The sequence below is a fragment of the Orycteropus afer genome, unplaced genomic scaffold (assembly GCF_000298275.1).
Source record: "Orycteropus afer afer isolate SDZICR_OR568_19922 unplaced genomic scaffold, OryAfe1.0 scaffold00095, whole genome shotgun sequence".
Classification (NCBI taxonomy): Eukaryota; Metazoa; Chordata; class Mammalia; order Tubulidentata; family Orycteropodidae; genus Orycteropus; species Orycteropus afer.
The window spans coordinates 7,467,933-7,487,166 of record NW_006921682.1 but is presented as its reverse complement, the minus strand read 5'-3'; the positions used below and the strand labels follow the sequence as shown (position 1 = coordinate 7,487,166).

General features: G+C 36.6%; 1 protein-coding gene across 1 annotated transcript in view; it reads right to left on the bottom strand.

Annotated features, from left to right (window-relative positions):
- The window catches only part of GTF2E2 (general transcription factor IIE subunit 2), a 187,574-nt gene that overhangs the window by 99,304 nt on the left and 69,036 nt on the right, over window positions 1–19,234 (bottom strand). Inside the window, exon 2 of the mRNA XM_007942691.2 lies at window positions 9,060–9,151. Coding sequence (XP_007940882.1) covers window positions 9,060–9,151 — 92 coding nt within the window. The remainder of the gene's footprint in view (window positions 1–9,059; window positions 9,152–19,234) is intronic.

Genomic DNA, 19,234 nt, shown 5'->3' with positions numbered 1-19,234 from the left:
GGAAGGAAGGTTGGGCAATCCTACTTCCGTAGTGATAACTGCCTCAGAAACCCAAGGAGGGGTCGCTATGAGTCAGGGCCGACTCGACGGCAAACAACAACAACAACAACAACATTAATTTGCTAAGAGTTTTTATAATGAACATATGTTACATTTTATCAAAAGCTTTTTCTATGTCATATGATACCTGAATCATGTGATCAAATGATTTTTCATTTTCCTGTTAACAGACTTGCATTGATGGATTTTCAAATATTAAACCACTCTTTCATTTCTAAGTACACTCCATTTCATCACAATTATTATCCTTCTCATGTATGAGCAGATTCAATTTGTTAATATCTTTTAAATGATTTTACTGCTGTAGCAGTGAAAGATATTCGCATGTAATTTAAATGTTTTATTTAAAGATGTAAATTATTCGGTTTCTTTATCCAGCTCTGCCACTGACCAAATTAAATCACCAGTCATTTAAGTTCTCTAACCTTCAAAATTTCTAATACCATTTTAATAATTTTGTTTTTATAACTGTCAGAACTAATTTAGACAGAAGGTAAAGCATTGGATCTCAAACTGAGCATGCATCAGAGTCAATGGCAGGGCTTGTTAAAACACATAGCTGAACTGAAACTCCAGAGATTCAGATTCAACAGGTCTAAAGAGAAACGCTGTCTGATATATTACCGGAAAACTTTATGAATAGCCCTGAAACAATGTCCAATGAGCCCCTCAGGTCAGAAGGCACTCAAATTATGCCTGAGGAAGAGCTGTCTCTTCAGAGTAGAACAAACCTTAATGATGTGGATGGAGTAAACCTTTCGGGACTTCCATTCACTGATATGGCACAACTCAAAATGGGAAGAAACAGCTGCAAACATCCATTAATAATCAGAACATGGAATGGACGAAGTATGTATCTAGGAAAATTGAAAGTTGTTAAAAATGAAATGGAACACATAAAGATCATTATCCTAGGCATTAGTGAGCTGGACAGCACTGGTTTTGGCCCTTTTGAATCAGACAACTATATTATCTACTATGCCAGGAATGACAAATTGAAGAGGAATGGCGTGGCATTCATCATCACAAAGAACGTTTCAAGATCTATCCTGACATACAATGCTGTCAGTGATACAATAATATCCATATGCCTACAAAGAAGACTAGTTAATACTATTATTCAAATTTACCCAACAACCACCAAAGCTAAACATAAGGAAATTGAAGACTTTTACCAACTTCTGCAGTCTGAAATTAACCCAACATGCAATCAAGATGTGCTGATCATCACTGGTGACTGCAATGCAAAAGCTGGAAACAAGAATCACCAGTAGCTGGAAAATATGGCCTTGATGATAGAAATAATGCTGGAAATCACATGACAGAATTTTGCAAGAGCAACGACTCATTCATGGCAAACATCTTTTTACTACAACACAAACAGCACCTATACATGTGGACTTCACCAGATAGAGTGTACAGGAATCAGATTGACTACATCTGTGGCAAGAGGTGATGGAGAAGCTCAGAATCTTCAGCCAAAACAAGGCCAGGAGCTAACTGTGGAACAGACCATCAATTGCTCATATACAAGTTCAACTTGAAGTTGAAGACAATTAGAACAACTCCACGAGAGTCACAATATGACCCTGATTATATCCTTCCTGAATTTAAAGACCATCTAAAGAACAGATTTGATGCATTGAATACCAATGACCAAAAACCAGAGGAATTGTGGGATGACATCAAGTACATCACCCATGAAGAAAGCAAAAGGTCATTAAAAAGACAGGAAAGGAAGAAAAGACCAAAACGAATGTCAGAGGTGACTCTGAAACTTGTAAAGGAAAAAAATGACAAGATAAAAGAGCTAAACAGAAGATTTCAAAGAGCAGCTTGAGAAGACAAAGTCAATTATTATAATGAAATGTGCAAAGACTAAAGTTAGAAAACCCAAAGGGAAGAACATGCTCAGCATTTCTCAAGCTGAAAGAATTGAAGAAAAAATTCAGGCCTCAAGTTGCAATACCTGAAAGAGTCTATGGACAATATATTGAATGATGCAGGAAACATCAAAAGAAGAATAGAAGGAATACACAGAGTCACTGTATCAAAAGAAATGGTCTATGTTCATCCATTTCAGGAGGTGGCATATGATCAAGAACCAATGGTATTGAAAGAAGAAGTCGAAGGTGCACTCAAGGAATTGGCAAAAAAAACAAGGCTCCAGGAATTGAGATGTTTCAACAAACAGATGCCATGCCAGAGGCACTCACTCGGCTACGCCAAGGGATTTGGAAGACAACTATCTTGCCAACAGACTGGAAGATATCGATATTTGTACCTATTCCAAAGAAAGGTGATCCCACAGAATGTGGAAATTAATACCATTAATATCCCATGCAAGTAAAATCTTACTGAAGATAATTCAAAATTGGTTGCAGCAGTGTATTGACAGAGAACTTTCAGAAATGTAAGCTCAATTCAGAAGAGGACATAGAACAAGGGTTATCATAGCTGATGTCAGATGGATCTTGGCTCAAAGAATACCAGAAAGATGTTTACTTGTGTTTTATTGACTCTGCAAAAGCATTTGATTGTGTGGATCATAACAAATTATAGATAACACTGAGAAGAATGGGAATTCCAGAACACTTAATTGTACTCCTGAGGAACTTGTACACAGATCAGCAGGCTGTCATTAAAACAGAACCAGGGGACACTGCATGGTTTAAAATCAAGAAGGGAGTGTGTTGGGATTGTATCCTTTCACCATACTTATTCAATCTGTATGCTGAGCAAGTAACCGGAGAAGCTGGACTTTATGAAGAAGAATGTGACAATGGGGTTGGAGGAAGACTCATGAACAATGCCATACGTAGATGACAAAACTTTGCTTACTAAAACTGAGGATGACTTGAAGCCCTTATTGTTGAAGATTGAAGACTACAGTCTGCAGTATGGATTACACCTCAATATAAAGAAAACAAAAATCCTCACACCTGGACCAATAAGCAGCATCACGATAAATGGAGAAAAGATTAAAGTTGTCAAAGACTTGGTATTACTTGGTTCCACAAACAACACCAATGGAAGCAACAGTCAAGAAATCAGACAACATATTGCATTGGGCAATCTTCTGCAAAAGACCTCTTTCAAGTGCTCAAGAGCCAAGATGTCTCCTTGAAGACTAAGGTCCTCCTAACCTAAGCCATTTTATTTTTAATCCCCTCATGTGGGTGTGAGAGCTGGACAATGAATAAGGAAGACCAAAGAAGAGTTGATGCTTTTGAGTTGTAGTGTTGGCAAAGAATAGTGTGAGTACCATGGACCGCTAAAAGAACTAACCAATCTGTCCTAGAAAAAGTGCAGCTGGAATGCCCCTTGGAAGACAGAATGACCAGACTTCATCTCACCTATTTTGGCTACATTGTCAGAAGCAATCATTCCCTGGAGAAAGATATCATGCATGATAAAGTGGAAGGTCAATGAAAAAGGACCCTCTTCTTGAAGGAAGGCCTTTAACAAGAGACTGACACAGTGGCTCAAGTACAGCAAGGATCATGGGGCTGGTACAGGACCAGACAGTGTTCACTGTGTTGTGCATAGGGTCACCATGAGTCAGAGACAACTTGACCAACAACAAACAAAAGAGAGGCCCAATAATTTGATTTCTAACAATTTCCCAGATGATGTTGAGCTGGTGGGTGGAAAATGACTCTTTGAAAACCACTCAGACAGACTAAACCAACTAAACAAATTTTCAACATGTTTTACATAAATAATATACACCCATAAAGGAATAATGGAGAAATTAAGAGAAAAATCACTCTGTTTAAAACAAAGGGTACCCTCAATTTGTCATCTGAGAACCAAAGTAGCACCTCATAAGGAGAAAGAGGTGTCCTTCATAAGGGAAGTTTAAAGATCATCTGGAGTACTCCTTTAAGCCATAAAATTTGTTTTGTATTAATCATTTCTATAAAAATCCTGAAATAAACCATAAAGTTCTTCTATTCTCTTAAACAGGTCCACTGAACATAATTTAATCCTTTTTAATGACTTTTTTAAATCTTTTTAATCTTTTTCAATCTTCTTTGATGTCTCAGATAGTATTACAATGTAAATCACTGAGCTGTGGTATAACAATAACCATCTCAGGAACTGGTGAGATGAACTGAGTGTCTTGTAGCTGTGCCAAAAGTTTTCAACATTATCAAGTTCTTATATCTGTCCTTTTTTTTCCTGTTAGTACTTTCTCCAAAGTTGCCACTTGATACAAATCTCAGTGTACCTGTCTCAAACAATACTCTTTGAATTTTCTCCATAAAATTTCTAAATATAACTTCTCATTGAACAATTAAAGTGTTCCTCTGTAAGTAAATTAATTAACTGTAACGAACTTTATTGGCTTTTTTTTTCCTTTTTTATTTTCTTTCTAAGTTCTTGGTTTTAATTTTTTAAATTTTCCAAAAGAATACACAAAGATTTTTCAAAAATCATTTTAATAGATCACCTTTCACGTGTACTCTCCCTTTCAAAGCTCTCACCCTCTTTACAAAGCAAAAATTAAAATTAAAAAGATACAACCTCACCTCCATCCAGAATTTGTGATGCCTTTTCTAGAGGTATAATAACCTCCAGGGATCCAAACAAAAAGACAAGTTAAACAAATACCAAGTGCCACATACTTGTCCACTACACGGGTTTCTTATCTTTTCCAATCTCACATATTCGTCTGTTAAGAGTTAGAAATAAAATATTCTGGTTCCTAGTCTGACATTACAGATTCTGACATATCAAACTTTGGCACTGGAATTAAGACTAATTTTTCTTTAAATGATTTGTGTTTTCCATCCCCCACTCACGCAACCCCCTACTGTCCAAGAATGCACTATTCTTAGGAAAATCTGGAAAGAACAAAGCTAAGGTGTTGCATTGTAAATTTTGGTCAATGACATGAGACAAAGTATATGTGAACTGCTGTATGAAAAGTGAATTTACTCTGTAAATCTTCACCCAAATAAAAATAAAATTAAAAAAAAAAAATGCACCGAAAACACAATAAAAAGTTAAAAAGAAAAAAGAAAAGAACAAAGCTAAGGGAGTGTTGATAAGAACTGCCTAATGATAAAAAATGGATTTCTTTCAGGTACTTAAATGTAAGTAATTTGCCTCAGCAATTCTCAAAACTCATTCCTTGAATAGTTACTAGCCTGAAGGAAAAGAACGTTTAAAGAGCTAAAGTAGTAGCAGTTAAGGAAGCTGATTATTTATATATAACAAAAATATGTTCCAGGATTACCAAATCATCAAATTAGGCTACTTAAAATCCAGATAAAAACCGTATATAAACTATTCTAGATTGAGTACGTACTCTTCAATATGGTAATTAAAGTCTATTTGATCAAATCGTATCATGAAATTTTTAATTTAATTAGAGTCAAATCTTATTACATCTTTGAAACTGTTCAGTATTTTCTACTTGTATTAACAAAAAATAAGTTATATACCAGCAATAAGACCAATTAGTTTTTAGCGGTATTTATTTTTCTCTTACATTAAATAATCCCAAATAACATGTATGGAGTTGTTTGAATCATTTCCTTTCAATTTTTCCTAAAAGATGAGGATCAGAGATCAAAAGATATAGGCACATACATTTTACAAAGAAGTAACATGTTTTATCATATCCTCATTTCATATTTTATTACTTAATTTAAAATAAGCAGCATAGTTTTAATTACTAAAAAAGATAAATTAATTCTATTTGATCCATGTAATTTTAACCTCAACTACCAACTCTCTTAAATTAAAAAGAAAAGCTTTAGCAAAGTTAGTAACGTCTTATGTGTTCTATAATTTACTTCTCAGTGGTTTTTATAATTCCTAAAATATGTATTAACATGTTTATTTGAATTTAAAAGTAAAAGATGTTTTATGATTGAAAGTAAGTTTGATATGCCCAACTCATTTCATGGTGGAGACTGGTTTATTAAACCAGGTAGCATGGGAGACACTTTACATAAGTAAGCTGAAAATGCAGCCTGAAAGTTGATAAAAATATATCTAAAATACATAATAAGATTTTTTTAAAAAAAAGCTTTATGGCAAAATAATAATAATAATGCATTGGCAAAACTGTATAAAAATTATTAATAATTTTATTTTCTCAACCATATCTGAGTACACCAGATTAAAGAAAGTGCCTATAGGAGAAAGGTGAGGGAACTGGCATAATTATTAGACATGCAGTAAGTCTTCGTAAAACTTTTGATATACTTTCCAGAAAGTGAGAAAGTAAATGGTTGAATAGCCAGTTAACACATTCCTCGGCAAGTCAGATGGGCCCTATTCTTTGCTTGACAAAACTGAAGAAGGACCTAATAAAACTGTCAACTGATGAATGCTTGATGATAGGTCACTAAGTGATTTTTGGCATATAAGCTAAAAGATTTTGCTATAACAAACTGATATCAACTTCCATTAGGATCAGTTTATTTATATAAACATTTATTTCTCAGCACTTATACCTATAACATCTACAAATAAGAGCATCATGGATGCCAAATCCTATTTTATTCTATCAATAAGTAATGTGCATCTTCAGATACAAGAATCATTGGGGAGAAGAGAGGAGACAGCTCCATTTGTTTCATTAAAAGATGGATTTCTGTTGAATAATTACTACAAAGAAAGTGAAATTTAGTAAGAATTTAATATATGTATGTTGTTGTGATCAACTATGTAATAATTATAATGATAATTCAGAAAACATTTTTAACACTTAGGGCTTTAAGGCTATAAGGCAAAATAACAATAATAATTTCAATTTATATGCATATTATTGTGGCAGAGAAGTTTGATGATCAATAAAATATTTTTAAGTATAAAAATACATAACATCTGGGTAAATATCAGTGAGAGTAATACAATGGACATACAAGTTCAAAGAAAAAAATTACTGAAATTTCCAAATGTTAAAGAAAAGTGTAATTGTATATTTTAGAATTAATTATGTCATTTACATCCCAATTGATATACTGAAAAAGCTAATTAATGTATTCTACTACAGTATTATAATATGCCAGAAGTTCCATCCTTTATAATGAAACTTTTGCTGAAATGCTGTAATTATCAATTTAAGTATGTGTACAAGGAAACAAAGTTTCTCAAAATTGTTTCAAGGGTACGTGAGCAAAATATTTCAAATTGCACTGGTAGAAAGACAAAACCGTAGGAGTTACCTAGATAAGTAAAGACTGTATTAGGAGAGAAGCAAAAACATTACCCTTAATAACTGTTTACTGCATGGAGGAATGGTTACATGGAATAAATAAATGGTGAATGCACTAGTGTCAAAGTATATTATTTGATAATGAAAATTATAAACTAATAAGATTTCCACCAAAAATCAATTAAGAAACACAGAATCCAGACATAGTCACGCACTAAGTCTCTTAAATTAAAAAGAAAAGATTTAGCATAGCTGAAAATTTAATCTGTATTTTAAGAAATAAAAAGACAGCTGAAATTTAAAAAAAATAATAATTCTTTCTTTGACTTTTTTCAAGACAAGCAACTAGTAACTAAATGAGAATAAGAATTTGGCAAAAGATGGTGGCAAATTTGAAATCATGTATATATCTTAGTTATAAATTATCACTTTAAAAATGAAGTACAACAGTATTGTATCTTGTTTGGAGCTAAGATTTAAAGTCTTCTGTAAAGTCACAATCTCTTATCAAAAAGTGTTTTAAAAAAAAACAAGACTTCACCAAACCCCTTTTGTGAGCCAATGATTTTTTAAGTCCCTTAAGTGATTATCTAATTTTCTCCTCCAAGATCCAGAGTGGTCATTAAAAGATCAACTTGAACTACATAGTTTTCATCCTGAAAATCATTCACATCTTCTTACGGGTTTTGCTATCAGGTATTGACCGAGAGATGACTGTATCTACTTCCAGGGGCACATGCTTATTAATGAAATAGTGGTTTAAATTGTGTACTTGAATTAAAGTAAATTAAATATACTTAAATGACTCACTGTAATACTAACTGAATAAAAATGTCCAAGACTTAAAGTATTTAAATATGTTTTACTGCTTTATTCAGGCAAATTAACATACAATAAACTGTTGTTGTTGTTGTTGTTATGTACCATCGATCGGCCTGACTTATAATGACCCCTCCTTGGGTTGCCGAGGCAGCATCACTACAGAAGTAGATTGCCCAGTCTTCCTTCCAAGGAGTGGCTGGTGTGTTTGAACCACCAGCCTTCTGGTTAGCAGTTAAGTGCCTTAGGCACTATGCTACCAGAGCTCCTACAATAAACTGTACATACTGAAAATGTATGAATTGATAAATTTTGACACATATATACAAATTAGGGGGAGCTCTGATAGCACAGTGCCTAAGGCACTTGACTGCTAACCAGGAGGCTAGCGGTTCAAACCCACCAGTCACTCCTCGAAAGGAAGGTTGGGCAATCTACTTGTATAGTGATATTGCCTCGGAAACCCAAGGACGGGTCACTATGACTCGAGTCCCACCCAATGGCACATAACAACAACAACATACAAATTAGTAGGAGTGGTACAGTGGTTAAAGAAACTGGCTTCTAATCAAAAGGTCAGCAGTTTGAACTCACTAGCTGCTCTGTGAGAGAAAGACATGGCAGTCTTTATAAAAACTTCCAAAAACCAAACAAAACTCACTGCCATCCAGTCGATTCAACTCATAGCAACCCCTCCTTGGGTTTCCGAGGCAGTGTCTCTGTGGAAGTAGATTGCCCAACCTTCCCTCCAAGGAGTGGCTGCTGGGTTTGAACTGCCAGCCTTCTGATTAGCAGTCAAATGCCTTAGGCACTATGTCACCAGAGCTCCCTACAAAAATTTATAGCCTTAGAAACCCTATGGGGCAGTTCTACTCTGTACTACAGAGTCATTGTGAATCACAATCAACTCAATGGCAATGGGTTTATATAAGAATTTAACTTCTCAAAATTCCTTAGTTTTGCCATAAAGTTAAATAGGATTTTTGTTGAGAAAACTACTTACCTTCATATAATTCACAATCTTAGCAAGAACTCCAAACTTATATCCAGCACTTCCTGAGAGAGCTTTCAAGTTAAATGATCCATTACTGTGATCTGGAAATGAAGTTTGAAACACAATTATATGTACAGAACAAGATCAACACACAAAAGTCAGGGGTACTTCTATACACTAGTAATGGACAATCTTAAAAGGAAATCAAGAAAACATCTCCATTATAATACCATCTAAAAGAATAAAATATCTAGTATAAATTTAACTAGGGAGGTCAAAGACTTAACACACTGAAAACTATAAAACATTGCTGAAATAAATTAAAGGAAATATAAATAAATGAACTATTACCTGTCAGTTTGTCCTACTGTGGTGGCTTGTATGTTGTAAAGATACTGAAGGTACATACACTGGTATTTCAAATACCAGTAGAATCACCCATAATGGACAGGTTTTGGCACATCTTCCAGAGTTAGACAAACTAGGACGAAATGCCTAACGATCTACTTCCAAAAATTAGCTAATGAAATCCTATGGATCACAAAAGAATACTGTCCAATAAGTAGAAACACCTTATGATCTAGCACATAACTATATATATAACCTGTATAAGAGCTGTGACATGAATATGCACACCTATTTTCATCATAGCATTATTCACAACTGCAAAAAGGTAGAAACAACCTAAATGCCTGTCAATGGATGAATGGATAAACAAACTATGATACATAACACAATGGAATAAATACTATGCAATGTTAAATAATGATGAATTTGCAAAACACCTCATAACATGAATGAACTTGAAGATATTACGCCAAATGAAATCAGTCAATCACAAAAGGATAAATATTGTATGAGACCACTATTATAAAGGCAAGAAAATTTTCACACAGGAAAAAACATTCTTTGATGGTTGCCAGGGATGGCAGGGGAAGAGAGGGTAAACCACTAACTAGAGAATAGACACACATTAACTTGGGTGAAGGGGAAGGCAATATATAATAAGGGGAGAGGTCAGCACAAAATGATCAAGGCAAGGGAAGACGGTGGGAGGAACACAAGAGTTAGAGGCAACAGAGATAAATACCATTACATCACCATTACATACACAATCATGCAGTAACAGTAATAACAATAATCTACATAGACAGGTACGTGAGCTGAACAGGTACAGGAAGAACAGTAATACACCCACAAATACATATAGGTTTGACAAGGACACTTCTACATATTCTGTAAACATATCCATGAATATAGCAGAGCCTACAGGGGGCAGAGTTGTGAAAACTTTTTAGCCATAACCAAATATTTGTGTGCATGAGTCACTGGGCCTAGGGTCTCAGGACCAGTCTCAGGTGCTATCAATATCAACTGGCACAACATAGTCCACAAAAAAATTGTCTACATCCTGCCTTGGTGAGTAGCAAATGCGGTCTTAAAAGCTTGTGAGTGGCTATCTAAGGTGCAACTATTGCTCTCTCTCAGTTCAGAGCAAAGAAGAGTGAAAGAAATCAAAGACGCAAGGAAACAATTAGTCCAAAAGACTAACGAACCACGTAAACCTTAGCCTCCACAACCCTAAGACCAGAAGAACTAGATGGTGCCCAGCTACCACTATCAATCACTTTGAAAGAGACCACATTAGAAGGTCCTGGATAGAGTGCATGAAAAATGTGGAACAAAACTCAGAATTATAATAAAAGACCAGGCTCACTGTTCACACAGAGACTGGTAGAACCCCCAAGACTATGGCCCTTAGTCATCCTTCAAGCCTAGAACTGAACTCACCCCTGTGGCTCAACTTTCAGCCAAAAAGACAGCCCTATAAGTGAACAATAACACTAGGGATGTACACACTCCTCAGAACAATCAACCACTCAAGATCAAAAGGGCAACATTTGCCCAAGGACAAAAAGTTCTGAAGGCAAGAAGGGCTAAGAAAGGAGGACGAATGAAAATGGGAACCACAGGGAAGAAGTGGGATGAATGATGTTACATTGTGGGGAGACAGACAATGGCATGAAACAAAATGTATATGAATTGTTGAATGGAAAAATGATTTGCTCTGTAAACCTTCACCCAAATCACAATAAAAAGTTAAAAAAAAAAAAATTCTTCAATGTAGTGCCAGAAGATGAGCTCCTCAGGTTGGACGGCATTCAAAATACACAGTGGGCGCAATAATACACTCAAGGATACCAATAATAATGAAGATGGCAGAGTAGACAATGTTTCATTCTTTTGTACACAGTGTCACCATGACTCGTAGCCAACTGAACAGCAACAACATAAAATAAATGGAAAGACATCCTGTATTCATGGCTTCAAAGACTTAACACTGTGAAGATGTCAATGCTATGCAAAAAATCCTAAAGATTCAACACAATCCTGATCCACCAAAATTCAACAGCCTTTTTTGCAGAAATAGGAAAGCTAATTCTCAAATTTATACAGAATTGTGATAGGCCCTGAATAGCCAAAACACTCTTGAAAAACAAGAAAAAAGTAAGAGGACTCATACTACCAGTTTTAAAATGCACTATAAAGCTACAATAATCAAAACAATGTGGTATTAGTATAAGGAAAGATGTAAAGATCAATGCAATAGAATTGAGAGTTTATAACTCTATGGCCAGTTGATTTTGGACAAGGGTGCTAAGTCTATTCAATGGGAAAAGAACCCTTCAGTAAGTGGTGCTGATGTAACTGCATCTCCAAATGCAAAAGAATAAAGTTGAACCAATACCACACACCAAATACAAAATTATGATTATCCATTATACAAAATGGATTAATGGGTTAAATACAAGAACTTAAAACTCTTACAAGAAAGCATAAGGGTAAAGTTTCAAGACCTTGTTTTGGACAAGGGATTCTTAGATATGACACCAAAAGAAAAAAAACAGGAAAACTAGACTTCACCAAAACAACAACAACAACAACAAAAAAAAAAAAACCGTGAATGAAATGATTTTATCAAAAAGAGGCAGAGAAATGGAAACAACTGGTACACCACGCGAGCCTCAGCCAATATGACTATGGGACCAGAACAACTAGATGATTCTAACTCTAGTAAAGCATTTCTTCTTTTGAGGTTTTCCATCTAATGAATTCTACCATGTAAAATTTTGGTGAAAAATACAAAATCTTTTGAGAGTGTTATAAACTATCAATTGTCTCATTAAAAGTAGAAACAAAGTATAAACTATTCAAAAGTATTAAAATACATTTATTTTACAAGTAGTGTTATCTCACTCTTTCCTTCATTCCCATTAAGTAGAAGCATTACTTTTTTAAACAAGGGGACAATAAAAAATCTCAGCCAGATTGACAGGGCCTTTCTAAGAGATTTAAAAACCACAAGAAGTGAGTAGGTTATATATGGAAGATATAAGAAAATTCAATCCATCACCTATTACATTAATTACTACTTACTAAATTAAACCAAATGAATGAGAATATAAGTAATTATATTAATATATTAATTTAAAAAATGATGTAATTATTTTAATGGAAACCTGAGAAATAAAATAGGAAAAAAAATACATATATAAGCACTGCACAAGTCCATGAGAGCCAAAATAAGATTTTGAGTATATCCCACTTGAATTAGGAGATATCTGAAGAACAGGTTTGACTCACTGACCACCAAGGACCAAAGACCAGAGATGTTGTGGGATGGCATCAAGGACATCGTACACAGAAAAAGTAAAAGGTTATCAAAAAGACAGGAAAGAAAGACCAAAATGGATGTCACTAGAGACTCTGAAACCTGGTCCTGAACAAAAGCAAACACAAAAAAACAAACTTACTGCCATCAAGTCAGTTGCAACTCACAGTGACCCCCCTTGGGTTTCAGAGGGAGTATCTAGTGGAAGTAGATTGCCCAGTCTTCCTTCTGAGGAGTGGCTTGTGGGTTTGAACCACCAGCCTCCTGGTTAGCAATCAAATGCCTTAAGCACTATGCCACCAGAGCTCCCTGATCTTAAACGGAGAGAAGCTAAAGCAAATGGAAGAGATAGGACGTAAAAAGAGCTGAACAGAAGATTTCAAAAGGCAGCCTGAGAAGACAAAGTAAAGTACTATAATGAAATGTGCAAAAATTCTAGAGTTAGCCTATGAGGTGAACAATTAGACCAGGCAGGTACACTCCTTAGAACAATCAACCATGGGAGATCAAAACGGCAGCATTTGCAAAGGGAGAAAGCTCAGAGGGCAGGAATATATAGGAAAGAAAGGCACAGGGAAAAGGTAACTGAAGGGAGGAAGCGGAAAGACAGCTGTTAGTTTATGGGGACTGCAATCAAAGTCATGGAACAAAAAGTCTATTAAGTGTCAAATGGAAAACATTTGCTCTAAGAGTTCTGGTAAGATGGAGGAATAGGCAGACAAACTACACAGACCCTCTTCAACAAAGAAAGGCGAACCAATTAACATAGATACAGAAGATAATCCAGGACCCATGAGCTTTGACAGGAAGGATACAGAAGTGAACTGAACTCCAACTAGAAGAATCTGTATGAAAACACCGAAAAAGAAGACATACAGAGTAGAGCTGAGGTCTGTTAGTGATCCTGGCTGCATGGACAGTTTGAATATTCCCAAGTGCTGTTTAAAAAAAACAAAACAAAACTCACTGCTGTTGAGTCAATTGCAACTCATAGCAACCCACCCATGGGTTTCCAAGGCAGCATCTCTATGGAAGTAGATTGCCCAGTCTTCCTTCTGAGGAGTGGTTGGTAGGTTTGAACTGACAGCAATCTCGTTAGCAGTCAAACGCCTTAGGTACTATGCCACCATTAGGACCTAAGAATGAACCTAAAAATCAGCCCTCCTAGCCTGGGACTGCACAGAGGACTGCACTGCTGGCTGTGAAAAAAGGGAAAGCAGCGAAGAGGGAGTAGGGCTGAGCTGTGGACTTTTGGCTGTCCAGAGGGCACAGCCATTTTGAATGTTTACAAGTGGTTTGACTATTTTGCATATTTAAATCAACAGTGTTCTCTCAGATTCCAGGGACCTAAGAATAGGCTCTACTTGCAGGGGACTGCAAGGACATTCCAGACACAAACAACTGGAAAGGTGTTATACTCCCCTTGTTACTCTTATACCTCTTGGTGAACAGAGGTGTGGCCATCCCTCACTCCCATCCACCATCTAGGCTGGCAGGAATTCCATCCCAGTCTGTGTGCTCATAAAGAACCTGGGTGCCCTGCCCTGTCCAGATTTTTTTTCCATTTTTTAGTATGTTTCTGTTTTAAAACTTTTTCATCCTTTCTATTATTATTGCACAAGTAGCAGAAGATAAACTAGATAAATGGGACCTTCTGAAAATTAAATTTTTATGTGTTTCAAAAGATTTCTCCAAAAGGGTCAAAAGAGAACCTACAGATTGGGAAAAAAATATCCGGCAATGACATATCTGACAAGGGACTGGTCTCTAGAATTGACAGAAAACTTCAACACATCAACAAAAAAAGACAAATAATCCAATTAAAACATGGGCAGAAGACATGAACAGACACTTCACCAAAGAGGATATTCAGGCGGCCAACAAGCATATGAAGAAATGCCCATGATCATGAGCCATTAGAGACATGCAAATCAAAACAACAATGACATACCATCTTGCTCCAGCACTAGGAGTGAAGTTCAACAAGACAGAAAATAACAAAATGGTGGCAAGGATGTGGAGAAATTGGGACTCTCATACACTGCTGGTAGGACTATAAAATGATACAACCACTGTGGAAAGCAGTATGCTGATTCCTTAAAAAGGTGGAATTAGAAATACCATTTGACCCAGCAATTCCATTACTAGGTATATATCCTAAAGAAGTGAGAGGCAGGACAAGAACAGACATATGCACACCCATGTTCACTGCAGCACTATTTACAATACCCAAAAGATGGAAAAAACCTACGTGCCCATCAACAGAAGAAATGATAACCAAACCATGTTGCTGTTGTTGTTGTTGTTGTTGTTGTTGTTAGGTATGGTTGAGTCATCTCCGACTCATAGTGACGCTATGCAATGCAGAATGAAACACCGCCCAGTCCTGAGCCAGCTCCACGATTCTTGCTATACTTGACCCTATTGCCACTGCCACCCTGTCAATCCATCTCGTCAAGGGCCTTCCCCTCTTTCATCAACCCTCCATCTTACCAAGCATGACATCCTTCTCCAGGGAATGGTCCTTTCTAACAACATGACCAAAGTATGTGAGACGAAGTCTGGCCATTCTCGCCTCCAAGGAGCATTCTGGCTGCACTTCCTCCATGACAGACCTGTTAGTAGTAGTCCACAGTACTTTCAGCATTCTTTACCAACACCACAACTCAAAAGCATCAATTCTTCTTCAGTCTTCCTTACTCATTGCCCAGCTCTTAAATGCATATGAGGTGATTAAAAATGCCATGCCTTCTGTCAGGTGCACCTTAGTCCTCAAAGAGACATCTTTGCTCTTCAGCACTTGGAAGAGGTTCTTTGCCCAGTGCTATACATTGTCTGATGTCCTGACTGCTGCTTCCACTGGTGTTGATTGTAGAACCAAGCAATGTAAAGTCTTTGACAATTTCAATCTTTTCTCCATTTATTGTAATGCAGTTTACAGGTCCAGTTGTGAAGATTTTTGCTTTCTTTATATTGAGATGTAATCCATACTGCACACTGTATTCTTCAGTCTTCATCAGTAAGTACTTCAAGTCATCCTCACTTTCAGCAAGCAAAGTTGTGTTGTCAGCCTACCACAGGTTGTTAATGAGTTTTCCTCCAATCCTGATGCCATGTTCTTCTTCATATAGTCCAACTTCTCAGATTATTAGCTCAGGATACAGCATATAGATTGAGTAAGTATGGGGGAAGGATACTATCCTGATGCACTCCCTTCTTGATTTTAAACCATGCAGTGTTCCCTTTTTCTGTTTGAATGACAGCTTCCTGGTCTAAGTACAGGTTCCTCATGAGTACAATTAAGTGTTCGGGAATTCCCATTCTTCTCAATGTTATCCACAATTTGTTATGATCTACACAATCAAATGCTCTGGCACAGTCAATAAAACATAAGTAAACATCTTTCTGGTATTCTTTGCTTTAAGCCAAGATCCATCTGACATCAGCAATAATTATTCACCCAAATCACAATAAAAGAAGAAAAAAAAAAAAGAAGAAGGAATGTACAGTTACTGCACCAAAAACAATTGGTCAACATTTAACATTTCAGGAGGCAGCAGCAAATGATAAAGAACTGGTAGTACTGAAGGAAGATGAAGAAGCTGTGCTGAAAGAACTGGCAAAAAAATAAGGCCCCAGATTTCCTATTGAGATGTTTCAGCAAACAGATGCAACACTGGAATTCCTCATTCATTTATGCCAAGAAATTTGGAAGACAGCTACTTGACCAACCAACTGGAACAGAGCTCTTTCTCTTTTTCCATTCCAAAAAATGGCAATCCAACAGAATGCGGAGATTATCCAATGATATCATCAATATCATATGCAAGTAAAAGTCTGCTAAAATACTACACATGGATACGTAGGCAGGCTAAATGATCAGGTATGTTTTGGCAAAACAGAATATATAAGTCTGGCAGATGGTATTTCTACGTATATATTTATATGTGCTATAAAAATGTTGATATACGTAACAGAGTTAACAGGCAAAGTGAAGAAATAACTTCTTAGCCACAGACAAACACCTGAAGGAGTGAGTCACCAGACCCATCGGCTCGGGACCATGGTCACAGGGGACATCAAGCTCAACTGGCATAACAGGGTAGTAAAAACATTGTTCTACATACTATTTTGGTGAGTAGCAACTGGGGTATTAAAAGCTTGCAAGGAGTCATCTAAGATACAACAACTGGTCTTTCCTTGTCTAGAGCAAAGAGAATTAAAAAAACCAAAAACACACTAAAACAATTAGTCCAAGGGACTAGTGGGCCATGTGAACCTCAGCCTACACAACCCCAAGACCAGAAGAGCCAAATGGTACCTGGCTACCACTGTCAACAACTCAGAAAGAGATCAAAATAGGAGATCTTGGATAGAATGGGAGAAAAATGTGGAAAACTAAAAATAGTAAGGTTACTGGTCTGAAAGAAACTGGTGAAACCCCTGATACAATGACCCCTAGTCACCCTTCAGACCTGGAACTGAACTCACTCTGGTGGCCTCCAGCCGAACAGACAAGCCTACAAGGTAAACAGTTATACCAGGTAAGTTACACTACTCAAAGCAATCAACCATGGGAGATCAGAAGGGTAGTGTTTGCACAGGGAGGTAACTCAGAGGGCAGAAATACACAGGATAGAAGGACACAGGGAAAAGGTAACCACAGGGAGGAAGTGGAAAGAGAGTTGTTACACTGCAATCAATGTTATGAAACAAAATGTGTATGAATTTTTGTATGGAAAAGGAATTTGCTCTGTAAACTTTCACCCAGATCACAATTTTTTAACTTACTATTTTTTTTTGTTAAAAATAATTTAAAAATGGTTGCAGCAGTACATTGACTGAAAAGTGCCAGAAATCCAAGCCATATTCAGAAGAGGACATCGAATGAAGAATATCACCACTCTTGTCAGATGGATCTTGGCTGAAAGTAGAGAATACTGGAGCGACGTTTACCTGTATTTTTACTGACTATGCAAAGCCAGTCCACTGTGTGAACCATAACAAATTAAGGATAACATTGTAAAAAATGGGAATTCCAGAACACTTAATTGTGCTCGAGAGGAACTTACACATAGACCAAGAAGCAGGCACTTGAACAGAACAAGGGGATACTGAATGTTTTAAAATCAGGAAAGGTGTGTGTCAGGGTTGTATCCTTTAACCATACGTATGTTACACAAATAATCCGAGAACCTGGACTATATGAAGAAGTATGTGGCATCAGAATTGGAGGAAGACTCATTAACAACCTGAGATATGCAGATAACACACCTTGCTTGCTGAAAGTGAAGATAACATGAAGCACTTACTGATGAAAATCAAAGATCACTGCTTTCGGTATGGATTACACCGACATAAAGAAACTAAAATCCTTGGAACTGGACCAATAAGCAACATCACAATAAATGGAAAAAAGATTAACACTGTCAAGATTTAAATTTACTTGGATCTACAATCAATGCCCATGGAAACAGCAGTCAAGACATCAAATGGCACGTTGCACTGGGCAAATATGCTGCAAAGGTCCTTTTAAAGTGTTAAAAGAGCAAAGACGTCACTCTGAAGACTAAGATGCACCAGATCCAAGCCATGGTATTTTCAATAACCTCATCTCACGTGAAAGATGGACAATGAATAAGGAAGACCAAAGAAGAACTGATTTGAACTGTGGTCTTGGCACAGAATACTGAAAATATCACTGACTGTCAGACTCACCAGGCACTCCTCAGAAGGAAGAATGGACAATCTACTTCCGTAGAGATACCACCTCAGAAACCCAAGGAGGGGTCATTATGAGTCAAGACCAACTCGACAGCAATGAGTTTGGTTTTTTGGTTTGGTTTGCCAGAAGAATGAACCAACTTGTCTTGAAAAAAATGTGCTTGGTAAAACACAGGGTCAGCGAAAAAGAGGAAGACCCTCAATTACATGGATTAACTACAATGGCTACAATGATGGGCTCAAGCATAGCACCAACTACCAGGGTGGCGCAGGACCAGGCAGTGTTTCATTTTGTTCTACACAGTATCGTTATGAGTCAGAACAAATTAGATGGTACTTAACACCACCACCACCACTCCATAAACACAGAAGCTTAAAAAAAGATAACAACATTGTCTTACCACTTTGAAGAAGAAAAAAAAAAAAAAAAAAACACTCTCTCTAGATCTAGTATGAAGAAACCTGTATGTAAGATAATTTGCTTTAGGAAATCTGTTATTTTGTTGCATAGTTATGAACAAAAACTCTAATACTATTAATACACTACAAATGAATTCTATTAGTCACAGGCAGGAATAGTGAGAAAAAAAATCCTAATAGTAGAAAAACAGATTGAGGTTCCCGCAAGATGGCTGACTAGGCAGAAGGACTGCACAGACCCTCTTCAACAAAGAAAAGGGAAACCAATTGACACAGACACAGAAGATAATCTTGGACCCCTGAGCCTTGAAGGGAAGGATACAGAAGTAGACTAAACCCCAACTAGCAAAAGAATTTGCAGGAAAAT